The sequence below is a fragment of the Triticum aestivum genome, chromosome 1A, assembly GCF_018294505.1.
Source record: "Triticum aestivum cultivar Chinese Spring chromosome 1A, IWGSC CS RefSeq v2.1, whole genome shotgun sequence".
In the NCBI taxonomy this organism is placed as follows: Eukaryota; Viridiplantae; Streptophyta; class Magnoliopsida; order Poales; family Poaceae; genus Triticum; species Triticum aestivum.
Window position 1 is genome coordinate 566,305,569 of NC_057794.1, and position 14,570 is coordinate 566,320,138.

Here is a 14,570-nt window from a genome sequence, read left to right on the forward strand (position 1 = left end):
CGTTCCCGCGCTTGGTGCTGCTCCGTTGGCTCGTTGCTGCCTGGGGGGGCCAACGACTGAAAGAAATTTCAGCCCCAGGCTTAAATTCTCGCCGGCAGCCCCCCAAGCGGTCAAAAAAACGCCTCCTAGGGGTGCCAACGGCTGAAGATGCTTTTAGGTGCGCCATTTGCCTGCTGGATCCTTCGCAGCCTAGCCTACCTATTTTTAGCTAAGGTAGCGTTGCTTTGAGAGAGGACTAATGTAATGATTTGCCAAGAAAAGAAGAGGGGAATGATTGCTCTTCCTTTGGGGAAAAGGGTAAAAAGAAGGTCGAGACGCATGGTCGGTTGGCTGCTCATTATGTATGCAATGGAGATACGTATGCAATCATTCTCGTGTCAAAAGCGTCCTTATACTATCTTATATTATGGGACGGAGGGAGTAGTTCACTAATCTGTGCATAACAAATTCCAGACACGATCTAGTGCTTCTGTTATATCGCAACTCTGATCCCCCATCATCCGGCCATCAGTGGATCTATTCGATAATGATACCCCTCAGGACTCGGGACAGCGTATCTTCAGACAAACGTGTATAAAAATCCTGCACGAGCAACAATTTATTCAGTAGCAAACGGACATCAGGAGGATGCTACAAGAGTGATAGTTGTCATCATGGTTGCTGATCGATCGAGCTCATCGCTTTCCGCTCGTTTAGCGCAGCGAAATTCCCTGGCTTGACCACACTGATCAAGCAGGAACATATGTGGATATGTTCCTCTGTTGTCATCGACAGGGACTCACTAACACTCTAACAGACCCTTCCATTAGCGGCAACTACTGCTGCTGCAAACCTTCCGTTTGTCTGACAACAATGCATGCAGCTGCGTCAGCAAATACGTACTCCCTCCGGTCCTTTTTACTCTGCACATTGGTTTTGCCGAAAGTCAAACTTTGCTAAGTTTGACCAAATTTATATTAAAAATTATTAACATCTATAATATCTAATAAATATAATATGAAAATATATTTCAAGATGAATCTAAAGATATTGGTGTTGTTATGTGAATGTTTATAATTTTTTATATAAACTTGATCAAAGTTGAATGAGATCGACTTCGAACAAACCTAATATGCAGAGTAAAAAGGACCGGGGGGCGATTGAAGTACTTTCCAACCCCCGCCCCCGAGCTTTCCTAAATCCTAAAAGTAAAGGCCGGGCGATCGAAGTACAAGTACCAACGGTGCAGTGTCATGAGCCTTCTCCAGCTGATTCAGCAAGGGGGGATTAGTCTCCTTCTCACATGTCTATTCTTGACAAAGGGGATAGTTTAATTCACATGATCTTACTCGCAAAATATAAATAAAAAATAATAATTCACATGATCGGACCGGCATCTTGCATGGAGAATGCCATTGATGGGTGCAGTGCAGAGAGGGAGGTAGGGTAGATAGCATCGAGTCAGGCATTGAGTTATTGGGAGACCATGCATGAGGCTGGACCTTACAACTCACTAGCTCCTGCCCAACGAAGGTTTGCGGCGCCCGATTGTGATGGTGGCCTCTGCGTCGATCATTAGCCCACCATTTAAGCAACGTTGACGAACTGCTCCATTGTCAAGATCTGGATCCCAGGTTTCGTTACAACGACATTGCAAGAAAATGTACTTGGATTAATGCTCTTGTTCTCTAGTTGGAAGTTTGTTCTAATTGGAATGGTGATAGTGGCATGGAGGATGCAAGGCTGCTCCCCAGGGCCCAAGCCACCACGCTTTTTGCAGCAACAGTTTGTGTGGCATGGACTTTGCAATTGTGTGTGTGCTGGGCTGCTGGCCCATGGCGTGATGACTGGTGAGTGCACTTGCAGAAAAAAAATCCAACTCATACACAGCCCCTCCATCATTTCATGTCACCGTCCTTTCTCAATGCATGTTTCCTCCTCTCTCTGCATGACCGACCGTGGCTGGCAAACGCATCGCCTGTGACCGCGGCAGGTTACGTGCACTGCACCATTATAGTGTCAAAAAAACCTCTTACATTATGGGACGGAGGGAGCGATAGATTCTTGGTAACCTAGCCTAGCTAAGATAGCATTGCTTTGAGACTTGAGAGCGGACTAATGTAATGATTTGCTCCTACTTTGGACAAGAGGCTAAAAAGAAGGCCAAGTTGGTCGGTCGGTTGCTCATTAGTCATCAGTACAAGAGATCAAGAGAGATCGATCGATGCCATCATCCTATCTTAATCTATCTCTGTTAATTTGATCATACACTGTTATGTTAGAAAAACATCCAGTGCTCCTGCTACCTCTCCAGCGCACGTAAACCCCATCATTCGGCTATCAGTGGATCTGCTATCTCCACATCACGACATCAGGACAACATATCAGGCAAACGTGCATACTACAGTATAATTCTGCAAGAGAGACACGACACAGGGTGCTACAAGAGTGTGCGTGAGGTGAGATGCCATCATCATCATGGATGTTGATCGATCGAGCTCGTCGCTTTTCCGCTTGGTTAGCGCAGCAGCGAGATTCTCTGACTTGACCACACACACTAATTAAGCAGGACCACGTGTATATGCTTGTCTGTGTCTGACAGGAACTCACTAACAGATCCTTCCATTAGCAACCACCACGAGCCTTTGGGCCATGCAGTCAGCAAATCCTCTTCAACTCCCGCTGAAGAGAGCTTTTGCTTTATTCTTCTTTTAATCTAGTCTAATCTCCAATCTCCATGCAAGATCAGTCACATGATCGACCTGCCTAAAAGGCGATCCACGGTGGCACCATCGCCATCTTGCACCATGACAAACACGCAAGGATGGCTGGACCCTGTAGCTAGCATGGAGTCGTTGGGAGACCGGGACGAGAGAAGATGGCCCGCTGTTTAAGCAATCTGAGCTGCTCCATTGCCAAGATCTGGATCTCAGCCTCTCAGGTAGGTTTTCGTCGCAACCAACATCTCGCAAGCAAGGGCTGCAAATGTACTTGTTCTCTCCGTCTTAAACATGATTCTTTTTTTTCCAGATGATAGTTCTTTTTTTTGAAAAACAAGGGCAAAAGCTTTCCCACTTTTTTCATCGATTAACAAAGAAGTTTAGACATGAAAGTAACAACACCCAAAGGCGGTGTAAACAGCAAGGACTTACGCTCGCGGGATGATGTGACTCAAGTGCTTGGCTCCGGCTGTGGACCACTCTCTGACCTTCTTTTCTCTTTTGATGAAGTCTGCACTGGGCTCATGGAGGATCTTGATTCATTAAAAAAGGAAGAAGAGAGTTGTCCGGTTAATTAGCAAAAAATCAGGCAAAAACCATAACAACACGCTGGCAAAGACAATGGGCACGACCGAGCAAGCTATCCGCACGAATACACATGCCGTGTGGGAGAAAAAGGTCATCAAGGTTGTAATCTGGTGTCATCGTAATCACTCCTCTGCGAGTCAGCGACTCCGATTCCACCATCGGCGACCACCAAAGGAGTTCTTGCCGCAATAGGCACCGAGGCCCATGTTGGCCTATGCCAACCAGTCAACCATCCACGTCTCAGCTCCGACTCTTTCAATGAGCATTGTAGGACATACACATTGAATCTGCGTCGAGCAAGCACTGGAACCATCCACTCTTCTTGTGTCATCATTGTCGAAGGCTCCTCCTCACCAGCTCCAACTTCACAAAGACATGGTAAGGCACGACGGTCCTCTCGATGCAGCCATCGTCACCTAACAAGAGACCGCCCTACACCGCTCAAGGGTCACCGCCCTAGTACCCCCGCAACGAGCAACGGTAGAACCTGCAAACCAAGACCACTCCAAGATGATGCCTCCGGGGAGGACCACGACACAAGAGCCCTCCGGGAAGGACCACGACACAGGAGCTCCGCCATCACATGTTCCAGGAACCTGGAACTAGGGTTTCCCCCGGAGTGCGAGAGAGAGGCGTGGCCCATTGAGCAACGACACCTCCAAGAAATGTGCGAGGCCCACAAACGTCGCCACCGTTGGCTTCGGCTAGAACCAGAGCAGGCTTTTGCCCCGAACCACCATAGGAAATCCTCCCCTCAAACCGATTGACGAGGGCCATTGCCACCTGAACCACCACCCACTGCACCACCGGAGCCCAGAGCTACTCCATCGCTCCGGTAGGAGCCACATCCGGATACACCCGGTTATATCCAACACCCCAAACAGTAGCATTAGCCATTGTTCCGTTGTTTTTCTTTGCCTTTTTTTTAATCTTGGCAATAATGATAGGGGTGGCATTGTAGGGTGTCATGGCTTTGCCCAAGTGTGAATGTTGAAGCTTGTGAGACCTAACTAATCTCAGATCATAGACCATATACGTATGGAGAAGCAACACCTTGAAGAGAATGCAATCGGCGGCCTCCGGTTCCCTCTTCCATAGTTGATAATGTCTACAGTTTGGCCGCCAATTTCCTTTTTGGAGTTGTTCGGCCGTCCAAACTCTATACTGAAAAATAAGGCAAAACAACGAATTTGCATTTTGGCGGGACCCAATTCTTGCAAATAACCAGCCTCGTGACCGTGGAAATAGTGCCTTCGAATTGCGTATGGTAAGCTGATGAAAGAGTAATTGCCACTGGAACTACAGTAAGCTAGACAGCTAGTGGCATGGAGGATGCAAAAGGCTTCTCCCCAGGGCCCAAGCCACCACGCTTTTTTCAACAACAGTGTGTGTGGCATGGACTGTGTGTGTGTGCGGGCGCTGGCCCATGGTCTCATGAGTGCACTTGCAGAAAAAAAAACATGGAACTCGTACATGGCCTCTCCATCATGTGCCTGTCCTTTCTGAATTTTTCTTGTCATCAGCCTGAACGTACCGTGGCAATTGCAGGTTACATGCACCGTTGGTTGCCTGCTGGATTCTTAGCAGCCTATGCGATCTAGCTAAGGTACCATTTGCTTTGAGAGGACTAATGTAATGATGTGCTTCTACTTTGGAGAAAAGGCTGAAAAGAAGGCCAAGATGCATGGTCGGTCGGTTGCTCATTATTCATTCCAGTACAAAGGATCAAGACATGCCATCATTCTATCTTAATCTATTATTCCCCAAGTTTCATAATATAAGAGTATTTTTGACACTACACTGCATATACTTTGCTCCTGTTATCTCTCACACAAAGTGTACGTAAACCCCCATCATTCGGCTATCAGTGGATCTGATATCTGATAGGATGGCCATTGTTAGAGCATAGCGCGGCGAAATTCTCTGCCTTGACCACACTAAGCAGGACCACGTATATACGCCTGTCTGTGTCTGACAGCGACTCACTAACAGATCCTTCCATTAGAGCAGGTACAATGGTACGCCTCATGACAAAAAATAATTTGAGGCATCTACATTTATTTTTTCTCCCCAATGCAAGCTACCATTAGTGGTCCTCATTAAGAAATAGAAAATAAAGACTCTAGTACACATGCATCTCTACTTTCACTCCAATCTTTTCAGCATTTGTCACCGGACCACACTTTTTCTCTTTAAGCACTCGCCTCCTGGAGAGGATCCCGATTCCCTATCCGAACCTACTTTACGTCATATCCGATCCTACATGGCATGCGAGGCATCACCTTGAGGCTATGCATTGTACATGCCCTTACCAACTACTACGAACCTTTTGGCCATGCAGCAACTTTCATTGTCAGCAAATTCTTTTCAACCCCCGCGCGGAGCAGAGCTTTCGCTTTAACCCTTCTTTAATCTAATCTCCATGCAAAACCGGTCACACATGATCGACCTGCCTAAAGCCAAAGGTGATCCACGTACGTACGATGGCTCCTCTTCATCAGACAGCCAGGCATCTTGCACGGATGGATGGATGGGTTGCCATGGATGCAGAGGGAGGGAGCTAGGTAGGTCAGCTAGCATGGAGTCGTTGGGAGACCAGCTGACACGACACAGGGAGGGGATGGCTGGACCTTAGAACTCACTGGCTCCTGCTAGGCAACGTTCGGTTTGCGGCGCTGATGGTGGTGTCTATATCGATCATTAGCCCGATGTTTAAGCAACCTGAAGAACTGCTCCACTGCCAAGATCGGGATCCAACCTTTTTTTGTCGCGACATCGGAAGCAAATGGGCTGCAAATGATCTTGAATGCACTTGTTCTCTTCTAGTTCAAATTCCGATACAATCAGGGTGATCGAACTTCACGGCGTGCGCTCTTAATCCGATCGATGCAGGGATGAAATGGTCACATCCGCAAGGTCATATCTGAACACGATCAGTGAACTTTGTGTTTTTCTAGGAACAACCAAAACAGTAGGAGATACAGGTTTTTTTTATTGTCAAGCCGTTGATGTAGAATGTGTGGGCATGTGTGTATGAATGGTGTCAAGAAGCAAAGCCATACGTCGTCCATCCAGAAAAATTAAAATGAAGACAAAACTAAAGCAAAAAAATGCCATGGCACAAACAAGAGCAGCAGATACCTTTGCTCCGAGTTGTGCTGATCCTGATCAAAAGACAGGATCAACTTTGCCAAACAAACTCAATGGCACAGTTGAACAAGACCCAGCCTTTTTCCAAATTTGCTTTCTGCAAAGAAAAATTCCTCGCTAGATGCCGATGCAGCATCCAACAATATCTCGCTGTTTGGGTGCTTCCTGCAGCTCCACCACCACCACCACAAAAGCCACCCTTCCACTCCATCATATCATACCCTCAGAGCTGTAAAAGCACAGCCGAGCCAAAAATGTGCTCAAAAGCACGCCCAGCCCTTCTCATACCCCATCTTATTCCATCCCATTCCCCAGAAGTCCACCATGCTAAGCGGCAAAAGCGGCCTCTGATGCCCAAATCATTTCATCCGGCTGGCTAAAGGAGAGATAAGTGGTAGCTAGCATAGGACGCCCCTCCCAAGTTATCCTCTTGCATTCCTCAACTTGCTCGCCGGATTCTTGCATTCCCCCGCAAGCTTCTTCAGTCGCCGCATCGCGCCGAGGGCTGGCGGTTCGCCGGCGCTGATTGGTCTCTGCGCATTGTTTAAGCTCAGCCAGGTTTCTTTTTCTCTTGTTCGAATGCTGGTATTTAAGGTGAGGGGGAGCTTTGCAAGAAAGGAATGGCTTGGATGGGTTTAGTAGCATGAGGTGGTAGTGGGAGAGAGAGCAGAGACTAGAAGCTTGCCCTGTCCATTCATCTTCTCCTTCTGCCATTGCCGGCATACGTAGGCGCGTCGATCAATCTTGCTTCGGTTTGATCTTTTGCTGCTCAAGAGGTTCAGTTCAGTTGCTTGCTCTTTATCTTCTTGGAAGTGCTTGCTCTGTTCCTGCTGAGGGCAGATTTGATAGACAAGCATCAATGCTACTGTTTGGAAGAAAAAGACTGCTCCCTGCAGTGTCTGGCTGTGTGATTCTCTTGCTTGCAAGCTCAATCCATGGCGCTTCAGATAGCCTGGAGGGTCTGAACCACAGCTACAAGAGCGTTCAGCCATTGGAGGTAAATAAAAAGTTGTCAAGTTTTCTCTCCCCTGTAAATAAGTTTCAGAGACTCTTTCCATGCTCCTATGAAACTTTTGATGCAAGAATCTGAATGTGTCATTGCACAACTGCTATCACTGACTAACAGAAAACTTACACTGGGATGAGCTGCTGTTTTTTTGCAGCTGACGCCCAAACTGTCGCTGCAGCTCAAGCTCCACGCCTTCCTCCTCTGGTCGTCCGTCGGCTTCCTGATGCCGATCGGCGTGCTGCTGATCAGGTTCTCGAGCAACGTGAAGAGCGCCAAGGCCGTCAGGGTCCTCTTCTACTGCCACGTCGCCGCGCAGGTCGCCGGCGTGGCCCTGGCCACCGCCGCGGCGGCGCTGTCGATCACCAACTTCGAGAACGCGTTCAACAACACCCACCAGCGGATCGGGGTCGCCCTCTACGGCCTCGTCTGGCTCCAGCCGCTCATCGGCTTCCTCAGGCCCGACAGGTACGAACATATTGTCACGCATAGATTCTGTCAGAAATTTGTGTGTTTCCCGACTGAATGAAGGTTTGTGATGTCTTGTTCTTCAGGGGCGTGAAGGCTCGGAGCGTGTGGTACCTGGCGCACTGGCTGCTGGGGGTGGTGGTGTGCGTCGCCGGGGTGGCCAACGTCTACATCGGCCTCCACACGTACCGGGAGAGGACGGGGAGGAGCGTCGGGCTCTGGACGGCGCTCCTCACCGCCGAGGTCTCCGCCGTGGCGCTCGCCTACCTCCTCCAGGACAGGTGGAACCACATCGTCCGGCAAGAAGAGGCGGCCACTGGCGAGGAGCGGCGGTCGGAGACGGAGACGTCGTACCCGGCCAACGACCACAAGGAGGTGGCCGTGATGCCGTAGCATGGCGATATATGGGAGCTTCGCTTGGGCAAAACGCAACACCGATTCTGTACAGTTCATGTGTCTTGGTAACTTGTTAGCTGAAGCTGCAGATTGAACAGCTTTTCAGTGAGAGTAGATAGAAAATAACTCTCGCTGGTGCATGATCAATTAACAGGAGATTTATATGCAGTACCAATATGATGAGACATTCCAGGAACCACAATGACCATATATAGTTTGCACTTCCCCAAATACACTGACCAACAGTGACCAAAATGAATTCCGCGGACAAGTTCAGCGACCCAGGCATTTTACTCTAATAAGTGAAATCACACCGGATGGTGAAACAATCGTCCTTGAGAAGATGCTTTGACTTGTCAAGGTCCTCTTCTTTCATGAAACGATGACCACCCCAAGTAGAGCCACTGCGAGAGAAGTTACATGTTTTGGCTCCATGGATGAGTGCGAGTTCTTGCTTGTCAACCTCATGAATGAAACTAAACTGGAGATGCAGCTTCACAGGCCGTGCAACATCCTGGTCAAGGACAAGATAAACAGAGATGAAACCGACATCCTCCGATCGAAAACCATTGGGATGGAACCTCAAAGCCCATCGATAGCCTCCAGCTTGGAAAGAGCCGGTCCTGATTGTCTCTCCATTGGGCAGGTGTTTGATGCGGGAGTAGCCTTCCACCACAAGCAGATGGTGATAGTAGCAGCTGCCTCTGCTGGCTTCGCTGGAGATCACGGCCGACTCCGCGGATGGCTGCGGCAGCCTGCCGCGACCGACGAGGGATACACCGGCGAACGACATGATTCCTGCGGCCTTGCGGGCTAGAACTTTGGCGACGTGGAGCAGCAGCGGTCGCTGGGCGAGCCGGCGGCAGGGGAGGGTGGCGTTGAGTGGGCGCGGGGAGAGGCCTCTTGGGGGGACGGCCGCACGGGAGAGGGGTTTCGGCAGGCGATTCGGCGCTGGGCAGGGAAGTGGTCGACGGCGAGGCGGCGCAAGGGGACGGTGCCGAGCAGAGCAGCTTTTTTTTAGCCAGGAGCAGAGCACCTACATTAGTGCGGCCCAGGAAAATTCCACGCAATGGGCTCAAATATTCCCGCCTGGCCCAAATTGAAGCGCTTTTACGCGTAATATTATTCCTGCAGCCCAGGTTTTTTTTTGAGGACCATGGCAGAACTCAATCCATGGGTAGTACAAACTCTTCCCTCATTACAAAATTGTGCCTAGTCTCGTACCCTTTAGGGTTTTCTTTTCCTAGGCGGCGGCCAAGGAGACCCCTCGACCACGGCGAGGCAGATCGGATCTCGTATCCGGACTCCAGCCCGGCGAGGTCCACGCGAGCCAGAAGGTTGGAACAACTAACCTAGGCGGGGCGATCATGGCGAGTGCTGATTCGTCTACGTCTAGGGTGGATGGGCGGAAGAACAAGGAGCAGGAGGGAGGGAAGACGAAGGAGAAGGGGCACGGTGGGTCGGAAGGGCCGAGCGATGGAGCGAATGTATCACAGGAGGATTCGTTGAACGACAAGCTCAAGTACATGAATCTCAGGGAGGATGAGGAGGAAGATGTGGTACTGGAGGAAGATTTGGAAGAGTTGGAGAAGGATGCTGAATTCATGGCGCTGGCTAGGGTTTATACCAATAAAAAGTTCAGCCATGGGGCCTTTTATGGCAACATGAGGTCGGCATGGAACCTGGCGCAAGAAGTAGAGTTTAGGGCAATTGAGGACAATCTGTTTTCGGTTCAGATGGGCTGCTTGGGAGATTGGGAGAGGGTGATGAACGACGGGCCATGGATATTCAGGAACTGTCCCGTTCTGTTGGCTCCATATGATGGGTGGTCGGATGTGAATGAGGTGGAACTATACACTTACCAGGTGTGGATGAGGGTGATGGGGCTAAAGGAGAAAATGAGGTCTGCTAGTATTGCCAGGCAACTAGCTAAAAAGGCAGGGGATGTGGTGCGAGTGGATGAACGATCAGTCAAGGGGCAAGGTGGAGGCATTAGGGTGAGAGTCACGCTGGATGTGAGGAAACTTCTGACGAGATGTGCTAGTCTCACGCTAAGGCAAAAGAAGGTGTTTTTTGAATTTGAATATGAGAAGATGCCGGTGTTCTGTGGAGTTTGTGGTTTGGTTAGCCATGTTGAGAAGGAGCATGGTAATGGAGTTCATGAAGAGAGTGTTATAATATATACCCTATTGCTCTAATCGCGCCGGAGTTTAGAAGGGACGATCAATGGGCACCAACGGGGCAGGAAGGAAGAGGGACAAAGGCTAGTTATGGAGGTAGAGGAGGAAGAGGGGGTGGAGTTTGGAGGAACCAACCTACGAGAGAAATGAGTGATGACGATCTGCGGAGCACTGCCAGTAGCCCGGAGAAAATCCCTAGTTTATCTCAATCTGAGGGCCACTTTAAAAGATGTCTGGAGTTTGGGGAGAAACACCAGGGGGTTGGGTCGCAACTAAGGTTGACTGATGGTATAGCAGGGGATGATTTAGAGGCGAATGAAGCAGGCAGAGAAGGTAGAGAGGAGGTGGAGGATGACACTAACTCGCAGGGGAGTAAGAGGCACAAGGTGGATGAGACGGTGACAATGGACCTGGCAACATTGGCGGCCCCTAGCTCGGGGGACCGCCAGGCCAAATGATTCTCCTAGGATGGAACTGCCGCGGGATGCGTCAGTCCCGGGCAGTTCGGGCACTCCTGGAGGTCCAGAGGTGCTATAAACCAGATGTGCTTTTTCTGTCGGAGGCACATTTGTCTGACGCGGGGGCGGAGAAGTTGATGACGAAGTTAGGTTTTCAGGAGAGGTTGGTTGACCCGAGTGATGGGAGGGCAGGAGGATTAGTGATGTTCTGGAAATGGGGAATGGATATCACAAAACTCGATGTAACGAGTAACTTTATTGATGTCATTGTTGATAACGGAAGGAAGTGGCGATGTACATGCTTTTATGGAGAACCTGCAAGAGAACGTAAGCACAAATCCTGGGAGTATCTGCGATCGCTTCACCAGGTCATGGATATTCCATGGATGGTATTTGGAGACTTTAATGAGATCCTCTTTGCTCATGAGAAGGAGGGGGAGCGGCGCGGGAGCAGCATGAAATGCAGGGGTTCAGAGATGCTCTGGCTGACTGCAATCTGGATGATATGGGAGCATCGGGGGACAGTTTTACGTGGAGCAGAGGACAAATAAAAGAGCGATTGGATATAGTAGTTTATAACTCTGGATGGAATATACTGTTCCCTCATCTGGGAGTTTTGAACGGGGAAATGACAAAGTCGGACCACCGACCCCTAGTGGTGAATACTGAAGCTTATGCGGAGCAAAGCAGGCCAAGGGGAGCGAAGCGAAGGTTCGAAGCAAGATGGTTGAAAGAGGAAACGGTGGAGAAGGTGGTACGAACGGCATGGCAACGTGTGGCGATGCTCGGAATTGGGCCATTTAAGCCAAAGATTGATGCTGTACATGTGGAGATGCACAAGTGGGATAGAGAAGTGTTGAAGAGACCGCAAAAGAGGATGGTGGGCCTGAAAGCAGAACTGGAGGACCTGAGGAGGGGGCCGGCGACGGATGCAACGATAGATAGACAAAAGGAGATATTACTAGTCATTGAGAACCTACTGGAGTAGGAAGAAATGGAGTGGCTGCAAAGGGGGCAAGCGAATTGGCTTAAGCATGGGGATAGAAACACAAGCTTTTTTCATATGTATGCCTCTGCTAGAAGGAAGAAAAATACCATAAAGAGTTTACAAGATGAGCAGGGAGTGGTGCAAGAAGGACAAACAGAGATGGCGAACATTATACAAGCATACTTTACTAACTTGTTTTCCTCGCAGGTGGCTATGCCAAACGAGGATGTAATTCAGAAAGTGGTGCCGAAAGTGTCGGAGCAGATGAATGAGGTTCTGCTGGCACCGTTTAATGAAGAGGATGTGCGTCGAGCACTCTTCAGTATAGGGGACTTTAAAGCCCCTGGACCGGATGGATTGCATGCGGCGTTTTACAAGCGGTTTTGGAGTATGATCAAGGACGATCTGGTGAAGGAAGTATTGGAGGCAATTAACTCAGGTACAATACCTGAAGGGTGGAATAGCGCATCTATTGTGCTGATCCCAAAGGTGGCTGCACCGACCAACATCACGCAATTTAGCCCGATTAGTCTATGTAATGTGGCCTACAAGATCATTTCCAAGATGTTGGCTAACCGGTTGAAAGGAATCCTGCCGGAGATCATTAGCCCGACGCAAAGTGCATTTGTCCCCGGGAGATTGATCACAGACAACATACTTATTATGTATGAGTGTATGAATACCATTAAGAGGAAACAAGGAAAGTCAGGGCTCTGTGCGGTGAAGTTAGATATGCATAAGGCATATGACTGTGTGGAGTGGTTCTTCCTGAAGAGAATGATGGAGAGGCTGGGCTTTGATAATAAGTGGGTTTTGCTGATTATGGCATGTGTTTCAACAGTATCATATAGTGTGTGCTTCAATGGATCCAATACGGAGGTGTTTTCCCCTTCGAGAGGACTAAGGCAAGGAGATCCTCTATCTCCATACCTATTTCTACTTTGTGCAGAGGCCTTGTCGAGTTTGTTGCAAAGGGAGGAGAACAATGGCAATCTTGTAGGTGTGCGAGTATGTAGGGAAGCACCGCAAGTCTCGCACTTACTTTTCGCGGACGACTCCCTAATCTTGATGAGAGCAGACGGGGCGAATGCAGCATGTCTTAGGGAGATCCTGGATGCATACTATGAGAGCTCAGGGCAACTAGTGAGTGATGCGAAGTCCAGCGTGTTTTTTAGCTCGAACTTACCAGAGCAAGAGAAGGTGATAATATGTCAGAACTTGCGCATTTTTACGGAAGACATGAATGACAGGTATTTGGGATTACCAGCAATGGTGGGTGCAGACAGGAGTGAAGCGTTTGAATATCTTATTGAACGGATCAACCAGCTGGTGAGTGGATGGAAAGAGAAGCTATTATCCACGGGAGGGAAAGATATTCGCATTAAGGCTGTCGCTCAAGCCATACCAGTTTTCGCGATGTCGGTGTTTAATATCCCGAAAAAAGTTTGCAAAGGGATGACGGATGCCATATCAAGGTACTGGTGGGGCGATGATGATAACCATAAGAGAATTCACTGGGCGGCGTGGTGGAAAATCTGCATACCAAAGAGAAAAGGTGGGCTGGGGTTCAGGGATCTACATAGTTTCAATCTTGCCCTACTGGCCAAGCAGGTATGGAGACTGTTGGAGAACCAGGAGTCGTTGTGTGCACAAGTCTTAAGAGCGAAGTACTATCCGAACGGGAAACTATTAGAAGCGAAGATGAAGAGTGGGTGTTCTTTCACGTGGCAGAGCATTTGTGCAGGAATTAACACCTCCAAAAGAGGTGCCATTTGGAGGATCGGTGATGGTTCTCAGGTTAATATTTGGTTTGACCCATGAATTGCTGAGAGCGCGGACGGACGTGTAGTTACCCCGAGAGGAGCTAATCTGCTATCAAAGGTGGCCGACCTGATCGATCCGGTGACAGGTGTATGGGATCGAGATCTTGTAATGGATATGTTTTGGCAGGTTGATGCTGAGAGAATTCTGGCGATCCCGCTCGCACCGCAGGGTATGATGGAGGATTTCGTGGCCTGGAGATTCACGAAGAACAACAAGTTCACAGTCCGGTCGGCGTACCATGCTGAGTGGGATCACCAGTTTGGACGATGGCTTGAGAGAACGGAAGGCCAACAATCACAGCGTTATCCGGTATGGGCGAAGTTGTAGGAGTCCTCATTGCCGGGAAAGATCAAGATTCACGCATGGAAAGTGTTGCATGGGTTCGTTCCATGCTTTGGAGTCCTGGCAAATCGACATATTGCTATGCCTAGGAACTGTCCTACATGTGCAGGAGGATGTGAGGATGTCAAGCATGCACTATTTACTTGTCCAAGAGCGGCCGAAATATGGAGGTGTCTAAAACTAGATGGATTGGTGGAGGAGGAAAGTAATGTAGACAAAGTTGGTTCTTTAGTTTTGGACCATATTTTATCTATGCCGACGAGAGGAAGCCTGCTTCCAGAGGTGAGCGCACAAACATTAATCCTCGTTGGGATATGGTATATATGGTGGGAGAGAAGGCAACTAGTTCATGGAGGAGAGGTCCAATCGCCAGCTCGGTCAGCCTTGTCAATTTCTGCCCTAGCTGCAAATTATATGCATGCAAGGAAGAAGGAGACAGGGGTGAACAAGGAACGATGGATCAAGCCTATG

The 14,570-nt window shown here is 49.1% G+C and overlaps 1 protein-coding gene across 1 annotated transcript; it reads left to right on the forward strand.

Moving 5' to 3' along the window:
• The first annotated feature begins 6,666 nt into the window (after positions 1 to 6,666).
• Positions 6,667 to 8,517, forward strand: LOC123068425 (cytochrome b561 domain-containing protein At2g30890). Its single transcript, XM_044491013.1, has 3 exons — positions 6,667 to 7,434; positions 7,601 to 7,911; positions 7,998 to 8,517. Exons 1-3 carry the CDS (start codon positions 7,297 to 7,299, stop codon positions 8,302 to 8,304), a joined length of 756 nt encoding a protein of 251 aa, XP_044346948.1. The 5' UTR covers positions 6,667 to 7,296; the 3' UTR covers positions 8,305 to 8,517.
• The last annotated feature ends 6,053 nt before the right edge of the window (positions 8,518 to 14,570 follow it).